General features: G+C 32.8%; 1 protein-coding gene across 2 annotated transcripts in view; it reads right to left on the bottom strand.

Moving 5' to 3' along the window:
- Positions 1 to 17,891, bottom strand: part of LOC143047550 (uncharacterized) — a 103,255-nt gene that overhangs the window by 68,594 nt on the left and 16,770 nt on the right. For both annotated transcript variants that reach the window (XM_076220615.1, XM_076220616.1), the window contains 3 exons: positions 8,060 to 8,126; positions 6,339 to 6,403; positions 3,948 to 3,992 (listed from right to left, as the gene is read on the bottom strand). In XM_076220615.1, coding sequence (XP_076076730.1) covers positions 3,948 to 3,992; positions 6,339 to 6,403; positions 8,060 to 8,126 — 177 coding nt within the window. The remainder of the gene's footprint in view (positions 1 to 3,947; positions 3,993 to 6,338; positions 6,404 to 8,059; positions 8,127 to 17,891) is intronic.

Raw genomic sequence — 17,891 nt, 5'->3', positions numbered from 1 at the left:
ACTTTCTGTCTGTGACTTTCTTTTATGTGTCTTTGTCCTTCATTCGAATCAAACAACCAAATAAACTGGAAATTTGTAAGATAATTCAATTCAGTTATGTGGGCGGATTCAAACCAGTCAAGACTAAATTTGAAGGTCCAGGCTAGTCGGGACAGGTCGAGACTGGTCGAGCCTTGGTCGAAACCATTTCAGACTACACCATAATCATCAAGTACTGAATCAGACTAATTAAGTAAAGTCGAGACTAAGTCGAGTACAATTAAGTACAGTTAATTACTGTCGAGACAATGTCGAGTAAAATGTGTTCTTTTCACACTCTGTGCAGTTTGTAGTGCATTGAACCTATTGTGTTCTTATGCCATCAGTATACACATACATTTGTGATGATTGGAAACTGGCGTGTCTCGGTATTTATACATCCGACATTCATGTATTTAGGTATGTTTCTTTAGTGGGTTTGGTTTGATATTGTGTTAGGCCTTGTCGATTGTATTTTGAATTCTGTATTTCTGTACATTTCACTTATGTCTTGTTTGTCAGTAAAGTCGAGCTGATTTCCATTTTTGGGGATAAATTATTGTGTTAGTCCAAATAATTATGAAGTCGTCACAGCATATATTGATAACCTTTCGAAACCGTCATAATCATGATAATTATTTTGACAAGTATTGTGAAAATAAATGTAAATGGTTGGATCTCGCGTCTGGCGTATAAAACTATAAGCCTGATACATTTGACTATTTACACCGCTGGGTCGATTCCACTGCTGGTGGACGTTTAGAGACCGAGAATATCACCAGTCCAGTAGTCAACACTTCGGTTTTGACATGAATATCATTTAAGTAATCATTTGTATAAATTTACTGCTTGCAAAAGTATGAATTATTCAAAATACTAAGGATTTTCTTTCACTTTTTGTGCTGACATGAATTATCATTGATATGGTTATATTTATAAATTAACTGTTTACAAAGGTTTAATTTTTGAAATACTAAGGCTTTTCTACCTCAGGCATAGGTTGCCTTATATGGATTTAATACGTTTAGGAATTTTGGTCCTCAATGCTCTTCAACTTCGTACTTTATTTGACCTTTGTAACTTTTTTGGATTCGAGCGTCACTCGTGAGTCTTTTGTAGATGAAAAGCGCGTCTGGCGTATAAACAAAATTTAGTCCTGGTATCTATGATGAGTTTATCCCAAACATAAATAATTTTAGCCGTTTTTTGGCACAACTTTTTGGAATTTTGGGTCATCAATGCTCATCAGCTTGATACCTGTTTAGCTCTCTCACTGTTTTGATCTGATTTACTCAAATGTGCATTTATATTATTTTTATATGCATTTCTCTGCACCATTTAGTCTTACAATGTCCAGTACTAAGACAGGGATATGGTAGTTGTTATCAAATATACCGTTTATATGTATATATGTTGTCGTGTTTTTAAGTTGCACTTCAGTGTTTCTCATGTTCCATGTTTTACCTCTTAAACGGTTTCACTTGGTTTTACCTTAAAACCCGGATTTTTATTTGAATATACCTGGATTTTATATAAAATGATATTTAGACGTAAAAGATAGTCGAATGGTTCCAACACATTAGACGAAATTAAACTGACAGCGTCATGGCTAAGTAAGAATTGACAAACAGACACACAAAAGTACACTATATACAACATAGACAACAAAAGACTGAGCAACACGAACGCCAACTTTACTATTTTTGCTACTTGAAGTTCCGTCGATCTGTTCTTCGTGTTGTAGTGTTCGAGGTAAAAGGTAAAAGTAGACAATTATGATATCCGACTGCATGAAGAAATATATATTTTCACAAATAGTGGATTTTGTAAACAGGGATTTTATAGTACATGTATGATTTGAATGTTTATGACTGATGGAATCGTAGTTAAAGCATAACAATCATCATTTGATAAAAACCACTCTTATAACGAGTCATGAAAGTGGCAATAAGAAAAGAGTATATCATGGCTATGTCATTTTAATGTTAATAAGAAAAAAGAGGCTGATGTACTACATTTATTTTCCTTCTTTAAATCTGATTCCTGAATTAGGACAGGTGCAAACATTTGCGGTGGGATTCGTAAAAAATAAATTATATACCTAATTACACCTTATGTAAGAATCATGGGTTTTGATTGGTTGAAAGCCACTGTATTTTTCACCAATTTACTATTATCAAATGAATATCATTCATTTTTAACGCCGCCGGGGTATACGCAAAAAGGATATGCCTTTGTTACCCTCTCTATCCGACTAGATGTCTGTAAGCCTACGATCATCTATGCGTCCTTTAACTTTAACATTCGGTGTAATTAAACAGATTTAGCATGTGCTTGAGGAATATTTGCAAAAAATAACCCTCCTTAACATGATATATCTGTTCAATATACCCTTCTATAAACTCTGTAAAACATAATACTGTTTGCATCAGAGGAGATTATTGACTTTATAAGTTTACATGACGACAACGTTAAGTAATCTAAATAAAACGTTACGCAAAAACTCTTCAAACATCAAATATGTTTCATATAGAAATTCATTGTTTTCCGTTCAATTGAGATATTTCCACATTCTTTTGACATTAATCCACTTGCAAAACATGCAACAGGTCTTGGTTATGATTTCATATATGCATTCCACCCTCACTTGAAATACAATATCATAGATCATTAAATTGAGGTAGTAATTTAATAGCTAATTTAAGCTGTAGTGGCAGAATTTAAATTCATACCTCTCTCACATGCTGTGATTTTCGTTAAATGCAAAATAAAACGGAATAAATACATCTTTTACCTAAAAAGCATATTACGCCATCAAGAGTTGGTTGACCGTCATGGAATAACCGTTTTACAGAAAATATCGGATATGATTCGTACGTCATAACTTCTATGTATTCATTCCCCTTCCCTTTTCATAAATGTGACCTACCGAATTAGACCTTTAACGAGTTTGAAATAACATGAGCAATCCAACGGGTGCACCATGCGAAGCAGGATCTGCTTATCCTTCGGAGCAACTGATATCACCCCCACTTTTTTGGTGGAGATTCAGTTCCTCAGTCTTGAGTTTTTCTATGATGTTTCTTATCTACTATTATTTGTCTGTTTGTCTTTTTCATTTTTAGTCATGGCGTTATCAGTTTATTTTCGATTTATGAGTTAGGCTGTTCCCCTAGTATCTTTCAAACCTCTTCTTTTACCAATTCATTTAGGTCGCTTCAATTGATACATGTTTGGTTTTGCTTTTATCAATTCAAATGAAAACTATAAATGTGGTTTAACAGATCGCAGATTACCAAGAACCCCAATTATATGGTCACTTTTACAAAACATTGAATTTTTCGAAAAACTAAGGATTTTCTTATCTAAGGCATAAGATACCTTAGCCATATTTGGCACACCTTTTTGTGTTCTGGGTACTCAATGGTCTTTAACTTTGTACTTGTTTTGGCTTGATAACTATTTTAATCTGAGCATCACTGCTTAGTCTTATGTAGACGATTAGCGCGTCTGGCGTATTAAATTAAAATACCTTTAATAACTGTTTAACCATGAACATTGTAATCCATGAACTTCCCCAGCAGTACATAGTACAGAGGTAACTTTGTATGTTATGAATGTATAAATACACTGTCTTATCGATTTTATTGAAGATCTTTTCACAGTAAATGCCAAAACATTTTGAGGTACCAAAAAGTTGATCTGATAAATTGCTAAATTTCTGCCCCTTACCAGGGTGTCCCCATTTTCTTGACAGTCCAAATTTCCCTACCTTCCTTCAAGCAATATGTCATCAATTGCATCAACGAATATAATGACAATATAAATATTCCGGTTATACAAGATACCGAGATTCAAATTGAACATTATTACATTTAAACTAAGGTGGTGTAGACTATTTTTTCTAATACAAAAAGTTTACAACTTACCAAAAACAGAACTTACAGCTATTGCTGAACGTTTCCTCCATGTTACTGAAAAGACATTTACAAATAGTATACCAATTATTTTACGGAAAATCTTCAGTTTGACATTATATAAATAATTTCAATTATAATAATGGAGGCTATGTGCTGCTTGTATGTATACTTTAAATATAAACACAAAGACGAATCATATATTTCATTTATGATCATTTAGCTTATAATGTTAATGTGTTAATCATTTAAAAAATTTCTAGTGGTGCAAAAAAAATTGCTTTGGCTAAAGACTGGTTAATATTTTCAACTGCACCATATTTGTTCCTAAAATGCGCTGGATACCAGATGTTTTTCTAAGTATAAAAATCCTATATCAACCATTAACGTCAACAGAGGTATTGATGAGTACAAACCTGTAGTAAAGACCCGTCGAAATTGCACTTAATTGATAAATTCAACAACACTTAACGTTATCTTGATGATATTTTTTCGTTGATTTATCAAGAATTTTCTCAATATACTGCTGAAACTTACCCCAAGGAACTTACTTTAAATATATCGAATTTATTCGGTTATAACGGTCCTTTCCTGGATTTAGATATTTCGGTTTTAAACGGGAAACTCCACACTAAAATTTAGGACAAAAGAGACGATTTTTCGTTCCCTATTTTTAATTTTCCACTTTCAGATGGTGATGTTCCTTTGGCACTATCTTACGGTGTTTATATTTCACAACTCGTTCGCTATGCACGTGTCTGTTGTGACGTTTTTTATTTTAATGAACGCAATCTATGTATTACTGGTAAATTATTAAACCATGGATAGTGTTATCATAAATTAATTAAAACCTTTTCTAAATTTTCCATATATATATAAAGATTTGGTTTTGAAGTTTGGTTGTACCTGTAGAAAACTTATTTCAAACGGGATAGCACATCCTCATTTTTACGGAAATGTTGTTAACCGTGCCCGGAAATTTAGAAATGATCCATGTAAACTTGCAGCTCCTTTAAATAAACTTATTCTTAAAGGTTACCTATTCTACACTGTAATTAGATTATTGAATATTGTTTTTATTGGTATAAATATTGATTTTGTTATCAGAAAATTAAAAGCTAACTTAATATTACTAGTATGTTATATACATATACATATTCATGGATCTACAATCTGTGGATACCTGTGACTTCGCATTGCACAAGGTCATGTTTTTCTCTGGCTGTTTATGACGTTTTTACACGAAATCCATTGGATGTTGGATGTGTACGGATTGATAGTTTAGTATTAGATGCATGATTTTTTTATTAGTTGTTAGTGGCTTTGAACTAGCTGTCAGATAACTGCGAGTACTCTCAGATCTGTTCATTGTGTCTTTTTGTGTCGGGATGTATAAGTACCCCGCCACGTCCACTTGTATTTTTGTCCATCTGATGAGTTGAGCCTTTTTCAACTCATTTTTATAGTTTGTTCTTATGTTGTACTGTTATACCACTGTCCCAGGTTAGGGGGAGGATTGGGATCCCGCTAACATGTTTTACCCCGCCACATTAATTATGTACATGTCTGTCCCAAGTCAGGAGCCTGTAACTCAGTGGTTGTCGTTTGTTTATGTTTTTGTTTTTCGTTCATTTTTTATATAAATAAGGCCGTTAGTTTTCTCGTTTGAATTGTTTTACATCATCTTATCGGGGCCTTTTATAGCTGACTATGCAGTATGGGCTTTGCTCATTGTTGAAGGCCGTACAGTGACCTATAGTTGTTAATGTCTGTGTCATTTTGGTCTTTTGTGGATAGTTTTCTCATTGGCAGTCATACCACATCTTCTTTTTTATACTTTAGACTGTATATAATTTCTAAAACAAATCGGAACTTAGTTTTTTATCAGAAAAATACAGGAAAACAATTCTTATATTGTTATGTTTTTAGAATGCTATTCTGAATACCGTCAAGTTTCCTAAATTTCCGTGACGGTTTGACGGAATTGAAACATGAATCACAGCCTAAACATAAATAAACATGAGATAAAATTGAGAATTGAAATGGGGTATGTGTCAAACGGACAACAACCCGACCATAGAGCAGACAATAGCAGAAGGTCACCAACAGGTCTTAGAGCAGAACATAGTGAAGATTATTGTGTTAAAAACATTCAATACAGTCGGTACTGATGATAGTACAATTTTGACCACTAACTCAATATATTTATCCTAAATCATCATTTTACGACGCTGAATCCACATGATTTGTCCTGCTAAAAGAATTTGACCTTATTTAATTTGTATAATGTGCGAAAATTGTGCAAATGTTATATTACTGTTACTCATGCCTTGTAAGACGTTGTTTGTAAAAAACGAGTAATGTGTAGTAGAATTAACAAAAAAATCGCAATTTCGCGTATACCTGTAACATAGTTGTCTTCTCTGGGAAAATTTTCTGTGATGTTAGGTCTTCTACCATTGTTGTCACTGCAATACAAAATTTTGTGTTTTAACGCCACTTTTAACACTTTTAAGCACCGCATTTAGGCTATTTCGTGGCGGTCATTTTTTATTAGTGGAGGATGCCAGATTGCCCAGAGAAAACCAACAACATTCGATAGGAAAACTAACAATCCTAGTCAATCAAGATTGGAGTCAAGTGAACCCACACGAGCGGGGTTCGAATTCACAACCTCCGTGTTGACTGGCTAGTGATTGCAGTAGTTACTACTCACAACACTCGACCATCGAGGCCCCTTAAAAAATAGAATATTATAGAAACCAATTTAAAAACGTAATAATTAAAGGATCAAAAGACAATGAGTCTTCGGGTAAAAATCTGGATTTTAAATGACACTTTAATCCCACTGATTTCATCATCATATCTACCTATTCGTTGTCATTATTCAAAATATTTATGACCAATAATTTGATAACCATTATTTATCTGTTTATCTATGTATTTTGCTGCTTAGAATATCTCCATGGTTATGTTTTAATTAAAATACACACAAAATTGAAAATCATTCAAATCCTCTGTAAAGAAACCACTCCGATAAAAAAAATATTTAGGTAGATATAATCACCGTGTCTGCTATGTTTCACATGGGGTGACCATTTCGAAGCGAAGAAACACTTTCAAAGTAAGTTCAAGTATCAAAATTTCTTTTTTTTTTATAGGTCTTAGTACCATAATGTATTGCATGGAGGGACCAAAAAATATAATCTATTTCTTGCAAGAAGAAGCAGTCGTTTTCAATGGTCTGTTTTCTCAAACATCTCTCCCAAGTTTTCCGTGATTCATATTTTGAGGCTTCATGTGGAAATTTCTGGATAAAAAAACTACTATAGACGACGTATTATTTATATAAAATTGAATTCCTATCAAAGAATTTAACCACATACCAGCTTCTTGTTTAAAATCAATTGGGTTTAAAACTAATTTTTCATCAAAATATCAAGTGTCGCTCCGGGCAGCAGATTTTGCGTCTTAAGGGGTAGAGGCTTTTGAAAAAAAAAGATTTGCATATAAAACATATTTGATTTCTCATTCTTGCCTGCATGACAAGAAATTTAGACGATTAAGCATGATCTGGAATATTTATATATATATTCTGATACATAGGTCTGTAACTAGTTAGTTTATCTCATTGGAAACCTGTCCTATGAAGAGTAGTCTAGGGGTGGGTGCTATGGTTGTTTTTTCTTTTTTTTTAATTTTAATTAAGGCTAACTTGTGTTATAAAACAAAAAGTACAATGATTTTCTATATCAAAAAATCTCTTATGTTTCTATCTAAATTTTAGTTGAATGTACTCCTATTAAATAATGTTATTCTGTGTTGAAAGTTTATCAGTGTAATGACCATTACAATTTGGCCGAAGGTGAACAATTATTGTCAGTTGTGCGTAGAGGATTCATAATAAAAGGGAAAACATGCATACATTTTACATTTTGGTCTCTTGTGAAGAGTTATCTCACTGGCAATCATACCACATCTTTTTTTCATAATTAGTTGATAATGAATGCACACATTAAATCAAAATCACCAGGAACTTGTTTCATTGGATTTAGATTATAACCGTATTTTGGGCTATATCCGTGCGGATAAATTAAATTATGAACCTTAATTCCAATACTTACTTTTCATCTGTAATTGCCCTACAATTCGAGACAGGAGGAAGGTCCGAATCGATAGTGCATTTATAATCTACAATATAACAGAACGTTTAGTTATACTCATTTCCATATTGTTAATACAATTGAAAAATGTCAAATTATAATTTACTAAGCACTTACATATACATGGTTGTTGCATGAAAACATATATGGTATGCATGTATTGAACAAACTAAACATATACATAGCGTAACAACACTTCAAGGAATTTTAAATACCTGCAATTGCAATTTCCTTCAGAGAAAATTTAAATTGACTTTGTCTAGGTTCCCTGTATGTTTTTGAAAACCTTTAATTATATTATATATCATCATCTGCAATTGTATCATTTATATGACATTAAATATATTGTTTTTTAGGAAATAACCATTACCAACCCTTGAATTTAAATGGTCTTTTTCTAACAAAATCACATGCAAAAGACATGGAATAATAAAGACATAAAAGATTGTTTACATAAATTTGAAAACTACGATGAATAACACTACCAAGAGTACACATTAAGGCGTGTTGAAAGTCTTAAAATTAAAGGAGTTACTACAAACATCCAAATAAAGTTTACATTATCAAAGGTCAATGTAAAATAAGTTACTGTAAGATGTATTCTGCGCGAAAGACATTCACAGCTTCAACACAAAATATACTTAATAGATAACTTTGAATGTCCATAAAGGTGGAGTTACCCGATCCTAGCGACTTGATGACCTTATTTTGACAACAACTTAACGTACCACAGTTTGTTTAACAACATAACTAAAAGATAATTGGACCAAATGTTTTATTGTAATGGTCATAATATCTAAAATTGAATTGTTAATACGTTTCAGTCATATGAATAAAACCACTTATTCATAGCTTTCTATTTCAAATTCTGTAATTACGAAAATTGAGAATAGAAATGGGGAATTTTCAAAGAGAAAACAACCCGACCAAAGAGCAATTAACAGCTTTCTTTCCTATTTTTTCTACTCTTTAATAAAATGATAGTTATCTCATGTCATAGCTGTAATACATAGTTCAATTAGGAGATGCTTACGGTATGCTTCCCAATGAGATAACTTTTCTTAAAAGTAATTATATGCGACTATACGGCCTTCAACAATTAGCTGTATTGTTGGCTATAAATGGTCTTCACATGAATAATGTGAATCATTTTTACAGGAATAGAACCAGATTAGTTCATATCAAACATGAACTAACGACTCCATTACAAGGTTCTAAAGTGGAACAGGCAAAAATAAAATGGCGGGAACAAACATGCGTATTGGTGCTCAACACTCATCAACTCCGTGACATTGGTATTACAGCACAACATTAGAAAAACAGAAACAAAAATAGTAGTAAGTGAATTATAAATAGAAAATAAAGTAACTAATAAACTCATCATAGATACATTGTACCATAACTAAATTTTATATATATACGCCAGACGTAAGATACCGTTCAATTATGGTCCCTTATTAATTATATAGCAAAATCAAAAGCTTAAACATACCAGACGAATGGAAAACAACTGTCATATTCCTGACTTGGTACACTAATTTTCTTATGTAGAAAATAGTGAATTAAACCTAGTTTCATAGCTAGCTCAACATTTACTTGTATGATAGTCGCATAAAATTTAATTATATTGACAACATGTGTGTACGAAACGAAACAATCATACGTAATAGATAACCAGGTGCTCCGCAGGGCGCAGCTATATACGACCCCAGTGGTCGAATCCTGAACAGCTGGGGCAAATATGGTCACAATATTCAAGCTTGATACTGTCTGAATTTGGATTGTGATCAATTTTTTTTTACATGATATGAGTTTTTGTCACAAAATAATGTGGACAAAGGTCTTACAAATCTATTGCACAATACTGTGCAACTGAATATTTCTTCTTGAAACTTTTCTAAATTTGCAATTTGAAATATTTTGAAAAAAAAGGAATCCCTTAAGGAGGTACCCAACACTTTAAAGTGTTAGGAACCACCTTAAAAAATGGTAAACAACCCCCCCCCCCCCACACACACACACACTTTTTGAAACCCCCATTGGAACAATAACCCTTAAACTCAATCCCATGCTTTCTTTTGTAGTATTTAACCTTGTAGTACAATTTCAGAGAGATCCATACACTTAAACACAAGTTACATGTATCATCATGATTGTTTAGAAACTAGAAACATGCTTCTTTTTGGCCCTTTTTAGGCCCCTAAATCCTACATATTTCGGGCAATTAATCCAAAACTTAATCCCACCCTCCCCTTTGTTACATGTATATGGTACGTTGTGGTACAATTTCAGAGAGATCCATATAATTACACACAAGTTATTGTCTGGAAACTAGAAAAATGCTTATTTTGGCTCCTTTTTGGCCCTTAATTCCTAAACTTTGGCCCCAAATCCCTAAAAATGAATCCAAACCTTCTACTTGTTGTTTTAAACATTGAAATATAATTTCAGAGCAATTGAAATACTTGTACACAAGTTATTATCCTGAAACTAGAAAAATGCTTGTTTTGGGCCCCTTTTTGGGCCCCTAATTCCTAAACGGTTGGGACCATCATCCCGAAAATTAATCCTAACCTTTATTTTGTGGTATTGAACCTTTAGAAAAAATTTCATAAAGATCTATTCACTTAAAATTAAGTTGTTATCCGGAAACCAATGTGTCTTCGGACGACAAGGCAGACGACAACATCATACCATTATACGATCCCAAAATTTTTTTGGGGTCGTATAAAAAATGTAAAACAAATATAGGGTGTATAGGGTTGAAAAACATGTAAACAAAGGAAAACAAACAGGCATTTAGACAAAGCATATCAGAAAAACTGAAAGACAAGAATACAAAAACTTACCTGTGACGTCACATTTGTGCGTCGATCTTGTTGGGTGACATACAATCGGTGGTTCGATGTTGACATGTATACCAATGATATAGTATTTTTTTTTATAAATTTACTGTTTACAAAAGTATGAATTATTTTAAGTAGTAAAGACTCTTTTTTTATCCAAGACAGTTAACCTTACAATATTTATTCTCTATTATATTGTTAATTTGTGTATTTCTCTGTCCTCAATGTTTTTCCATTGATCACTTGCGTCAACGTGATGATTGTAACTACGATCATCCCAACATGGCGGACACAAATATAGGGATATTTTAGAAGAATGGTTTCCCCGCTATAGGTTGCATTTCCGTAAATATTGACAATGCAATTTCCCATAGGAACTCCTTTTACGGCTAAAACTGTACCACTTTTACTATGAAGTTTTGAAAAAAATCTTATCCTAGAATTGAAAGTTCATATGCACCACAATTTTTTTCAAAGGTCAAAATATAGGGCTGTGCGGCATATTTTCAACGTTTATATGCCCTGAACTTCTCAGAGTTTAAACTTACACTAATTTTCTTAACTATCCCTACCTCGAATGAAAGGTAACCACAGATTTCAATGTAAACAATATGCACGTGTTTATTTACTGGTAACATTCCCAAGTTCTGTCTCTGCGATATGGAACACAGAGAGCATAACTGGGAACCAGTATGTAAACAAAATGAATTTTCTATGAATATTCAATTACTCCCCAAAAGAGGCGTGTTTTGAGAAACAGCTGTATTTACAAAGTGCAACCTATACAGACATTTATTCAAATAGAAAACTCTCTAAAATCAGTTTTTCTAACATAATTACTCATTTATCAGAATTAAAGTCTTAAAGAAATCACTGTGTAAAGAATTTGAAAACAAGACTTTAATTATTGCCAGCTTACCCTATTTGCATATTTTCTGATAAAAAATGCCTAGAACCTGTTAAAAACTGTTTTGATAACATATTGAAAGCATATAAGAATATCATAAATGTAATGTTTAGCAGTCAATCATTACAACATTCAAGATTATATAAAGTATCCAATCCAGCCTCTATCCCCAGTCCACATCTTACTGTATGCCTATTTGTCAATTAAAGAACACATTTTCTGCCTCAAATGGTCAATTTAGAATTCTTGTCACAACAGTATCATCTTTAGCCATATATCTGACACAATTTAGCTACTATATATACTAGAAGTGTTCAAACAAAGCCATATTTGCAAAAGTTGTATGTATGCAGATACCAGTCTGAGATATAAATTCACTTAAAATGTTGTAGAGATGACTGCTAACATTTGATTTTTGCATAACTTCCAAGCATAGTTATTGTTTTCTATATCAAGAACTTTAAAATCATAAAATCATAGCATTTACAAGTTAAATTATTTGTTTTATGACCCAGGGGGTAGACAATTTTCTATGTTTGTTGCCCCTGGGGCCTCAAATTTCCTAAATAATTCTGCTGTTTCTAGCAATTTGGAATATTTAGTACATATTCAGAATAGAACACACTATTGTAAGTTTCTTGAGATATTTTTGTTTTTCTAGCTTGTATTTATTATGCCGTGGTGACAAAAAAGCAGATTTAGGTGTTGCGACTTACTTTTGGGTTATCCAAAGGACACAAATACCCCATAAATAATATTCAGGAAGGATCTATGAGTTTCAATGACTGCGAAGAGTAAATATAAGCACTTCTTAACAATTTAACTTACAAATATGCAAATATTATGATTTAATTTTGTATCCAGGACTTTAAGTAAACTATGCATACTGTAAACTGTGAATTTTGCTGAGTAATCATATTTAAGGCCCAGAATTCTATCAATCTTCATTAAATATTTATAAAACTTCTTATTTGAGTTAATTTCTTTAAAATCTGTGAAATAAAGCAAATTTGGTTAAATTCTGAATGTTCCCTTTTTTCACCCTATATAGGTTGCATTTCCGTAAATATTGACAATGCAATTTCCCATAGGAACTCCTTTTACGGCTAAAACTGTACCACTTTTACTATGAAGTTTTGAAAAAAATCTTATCCTAGAATTGAAAGTTCATATGCACCACAATTTTTTTCAAAGGTCAAAATATAGGGCTGTGCGGCATATTTTCAACGTTTATATGCCCTGAACTTCTCAGAGTTTAAACCTACACTAATTTTCTTAACTATCCCTACCTCGAATGAAAAGTAACCACAGATTTCAATGTAAACAATATGCACGTGTTTATTTACTGGTAACATTCCCAAGTTCTGTCTCTGCGATATGGAACACAGAGAGCATAACTGGGAACCAGTATGTAAACAAAATGAATTTTCTATGAATATTCAATTACTCCCCAAAAGAGGCGTGTTTTGAGAAATAGCTGTATTTACAAAGTGCAACCTTTAACAGCTTAATTTCACATTTGTTTTATATCAAGATAAATCATAATAATGTGTTTTTCATAAATTATAGAAAAACTACAGAAGAACGAAAATCGAGATTCAAAAAATCACGATTATGATCGTAACTTCGTCTATATACGATCGTAACTTTAGCTTGTTTTTATAAAAAGATGATCGTAACTCAAAATTCATGAAAGTTTTTTTTTCACTAAATGAACACCGTATTTAGCAGTCAAGATAAAATAATATTATGATTTTGAATTAAACAAAGAATAAATGAAAAACGTTTTTCTAAAAAGAAATGACTTAAGGGGGATTATCAGACTTATATGCAAATGTCCTCAATATTATTTTCTTATGAGTACTTTATATACTATGATATGAAGTTGATATAAATAGTATTCTCATGATACAGTTTAATTAAGAATACACGCCAAAACTTTCACTGAAAAGGAAGGCATGAAGTTACATTTTTTTGATGACTTTTATCGGTTTCAAATTGTTGCCTGATCTTGTTTTTTTTCTTAAACATTTGTAGACTACAGAGGCGGACTTAGAGGAGGGTCAAGGTGCTCGCATCCCCTTTTTGTTGGGCAAATGTGGTTGATTGTATTGGGAATAAATGAAGCATGACTGTAGCAGGGCTACTCTTAGGCGGCTAGTCCCCTATTCCTTTATGAAAATTCCTGGATACGCCACTGGACTAATGTTGCCTATATTTAACATGGGTTGCCTATTTATGTAAAGAAGGAAATAGATGGTATATATGTTCATATTAGATTTTTCAAGCTACATATTCTTACATTTATACGGTATATGACATGTATTATTTAAGTTATTCGAAGAAGTTGTTTCATGAATGTGACGTACCGAATTAGACTATTAACTGGATTTGGTATCACATAAGCAACACGACGGGTGCCACATGTGAAGCAGGATCTGCTTACCCTTCTGGAGCACATGAGATCACCCCTAGTTTTTGGCGGGGTTCGTGTTGTTTATTCTTTGGTTTTCTATGTTGTGTCATGTGTACTATTGTTTGTCTTTTTCATTTTTAACCATGGCGTTGTCAGTTTGTTTTAGATTTATGAGTTTGACTGTCCCTTTGGTATCTTTCGTCCCTCTTTTTTAAGCCTAACATATCAATAAGTAATCTCCCATTTGATTTTTATAAGGAGGGTTAAAATTTAGAATAAGGCAGGACAGAAGATTTGAATAAAAGAAAGGTCGGATGAACAACTTGACCAAACAAAAAGGCAGAATGAAAATTGATGTAAAAAAAATCAGGATGAAAAAAATCAGGACCGAATAGAGTAAAAATAAAAACGTAGGATAGAGATTTCAACATAAAAAATGCAGGACAAAATTATTCATCCTAGCCCCTCCCCCAAATAAAAGCCAAATAGTAGCTCCTTTTATTGACGGTCTCATTGGTTTTTTTTTCATTCAACAGATCTAGATATGATTACACTTCTTAATGCTTTTTTTTCAACCTCTCCTTTAAAAGTCTGTTAATAAAAGAAACTATGAATAAAATTGAGAATGGAAATGGGGAATGTGCCAAAGAGACAACAACCCGACCATAGAAAAAACCAGATGCTCCGCAGGGCGTAGCTTTATACGACCGCAGAGGTTGAACACTGAACGGTTGGGGCAAGTATGGACACAACATTCAAGCTGGATTCAGCTCTAAATTTGGATTGTGATTAAATAGTTGACACAGCATAGGTTTCTGACACAGAATGAATGTGTTCTAATGAACTTAAAATTTTTGTTTTCTCTTAGAGCAATTCACTATGCTGTTGAATATCAATCCTCTCAAAAAAATGTTTGAAGAAATTTTCTTTTTTATTTATGAAATTTCAAATGAGAAAAATTGAACCCAATTTTTTTAATCACATCCCCCTTTCCCTTATTCCAAAACTAATCTCAATTAAAATTTTTAATGGAGTTTGCAACAATAACTACTCATTTAAATACATCATAAAATATTAAGATGTAAAAAAAACTGCTTGTTATCACTGAATGGTAAAGATTATTTTAATTTATCAGTTGGTAGTAAAAAGTGAATATACATTGTATATTGTATATAACAAAGATTTAAGTTGATTCTGGACAAAGAAAGATAACTCCGATTAAAAAAAAATCTTGCTATTGCACAATATTTTGCAATTAGATATTTCTTGCTTACTATTCTGGACAAAGAAAGATAACTCTAATTAAAAAAAATTTGCTATTTCACAATATTGTGCAATTAGATATTTCTTGCCATTGCGCAATACTGTGCAATTGAAAAGACTTGCTATTGCACAATACTTAATATAATAATTTTAGATCCTGATTTGGACCAACTTGAAAACTGGGCCCATAATAAAAAATCTAAGTACATTTTTGGATTCAGCATATCAAAGAACCCCAAGATTTCAATTTTTGTTAAAATCAGACTAAGTTTAATTTTGGACCCTTTGGACTTTAGTGTAGACCAATTTGAAAACAGGACCAAAAATGAAGAATCTTCATACACAGTTAGATTTGGTATATCAAAGAACCCCATTTATTCAATTTTTGATGAAATCAAACAAAGTTTAATTTTGGACCCCGATTTGGACCAACTTGAAAACTGGGCCAATAATCAAAAATCTAAGTACATTTTTAGATTCAGCATATCAAAGAACCTAACTGATTCATTTTTTGTCAAAATCAAACTAAGTTTAATTTTGGACCCTTTGGACCTTAATGTAGACCAATTTGAAAACGGGACCAAAAGTTAAGAATCTACATACACAGTCATGACAGTTAGATTCGGCATATCAAAGAACCCCAATTATTCAATTTTGATGAAATCAAACAAAGTTTAATTTTGGACCCTTTGGGCCCCTTATTCTGTTGGGACCAAAACTCCCAAAATCAATACCAACCTTCCTTTTATGGTCATAAACCTTGTGTTTAAATTTCATAGATTTCTATTTACTTATACTAACGTTATGGTGCGAAAACCAAGAAAAATGCTTATTTGGGTCCCTTTTTGGCCCCTAATTCCTAAACTGTTGGGACCTAAACTCCCAAAATCAATACCAACCTTCCTTTTGTAGTCATTAACATTGTGTTTAAATTTCATTGATTTCTATTTACTTAAACTTAAGTTATTGTGCGAAAACCAAGAATAATGCTTATTTGGGCCCTTTTTTGGCCCCTAATTCCTAAACTGTTGAAACCAAAACTCCCAAAATCAATCCCAACCGTTCTTTTGTGGTCATAAACCTTGTGTCAAAATTTCATAGATTTCTATTAACTTAAACTAAAGTTATAGTGCGAAAACCAAGAAAATGCTTATTTGGGCCCTTTTTGGCCCCTAATTCCTAAAATGTTGGGACCAAAACTCCCAAAATCAATACCAACCTTACTTTTGTGGTCATAAACCTTGTGTTAAAATTTCATAGATTTCCATTCACTTTTACTAAAGTTAGAGTGCGAAAACTAAAAGTATTCGGACGACGATGACGACGACGACGACGACGATGACGCAGACGACGACGACGACGCAGACGACGACGCCAACGTGATAGCAATATACGACGAAATTTTTTTCAAATTTTGCAGTCGTATAAAAACAACAGCAGAAGGTCACCAACAGGTCTTCAATGTAGCGAGAAATTCCCGCACCCGGAGGCGTCCTTCAACTGGCCCCTAAACAAATATATACTAGTTCAGTGATAATGAACGCCATACTAATTTCCAAATTGTACACAAGAAACTAAAATTAAAATAATACAAGACTAACAAAGGCCAGAGGCTCCTGACTTGGGACAGGCGCAAAAATGCGGCGGGGTTAAACATGTTTGTGAGATCTCAACCCTCCCCCTATACTTCTAGCCAATGTAGAAAAGTAAACGCATAACAATACGCACATTAAAATTCAGTTCAAGAGAAGTCCGATTAAAGTCTGAATACACCAAAAATACCAGATCCTAAAAAGGTACTATAGTTGTCCCTATAAAGTGTAGGGAAAAATGAAAAAAAGTCTCCAATTTAACAATACCTTATTTATATAAAACATATGAAATCAAAATAAAGTTGTTATCCCTCAATGCATGTCAATATTGAACCAGATGAAAAATAAATATGAAATCTCGCGAAGTCATACCCTTTGTTCACTTACCAATAGGACGTTACCCTCCCTTACTAATCGTTCCTCATTATTATCACAATATCAGTTGATAACGTACATGTTTTCGCATACTAGACAGTATAAAAAAGATGTGGTATGATTGCCAACTATAGGTCACTGTACGGCCTTCAACAATGAGCAAAGTCCATACCGCATAGTCAGCTATTAAAGGAGAAAACTAATGGCCTAATTTATGTAAAAAAAAAATGAATGAAAAACAAATATGTAACACATAAACAAACGACAACCACTGATTTACAGGCTTCTGACTTGGGACAGGCACATACATAATTAATGTGGCCGGGTTTAACATGTTAGCGGGATCCCAAACCTCCCCTAACCTGGGACATTGGTATAATTTTATTTGTCCTTA

This window comes from Mytilus galloprovincialis, chromosome 10, assembly GCF_965363235.1.
Source record: "Mytilus galloprovincialis chromosome 10, xbMytGall1.hap1.1, whole genome shotgun sequence".
NCBI classification, from domain to species: Eukaryota; Metazoa; Mollusca; class Bivalvia; order Mytilida; family Mytilidae; genus Mytilus; species Mytilus galloprovincialis.
Note: the sequence above shows the minus strand (reverse complement) of the source record. Positions and strands in the feature narration are given on the sequence as shown.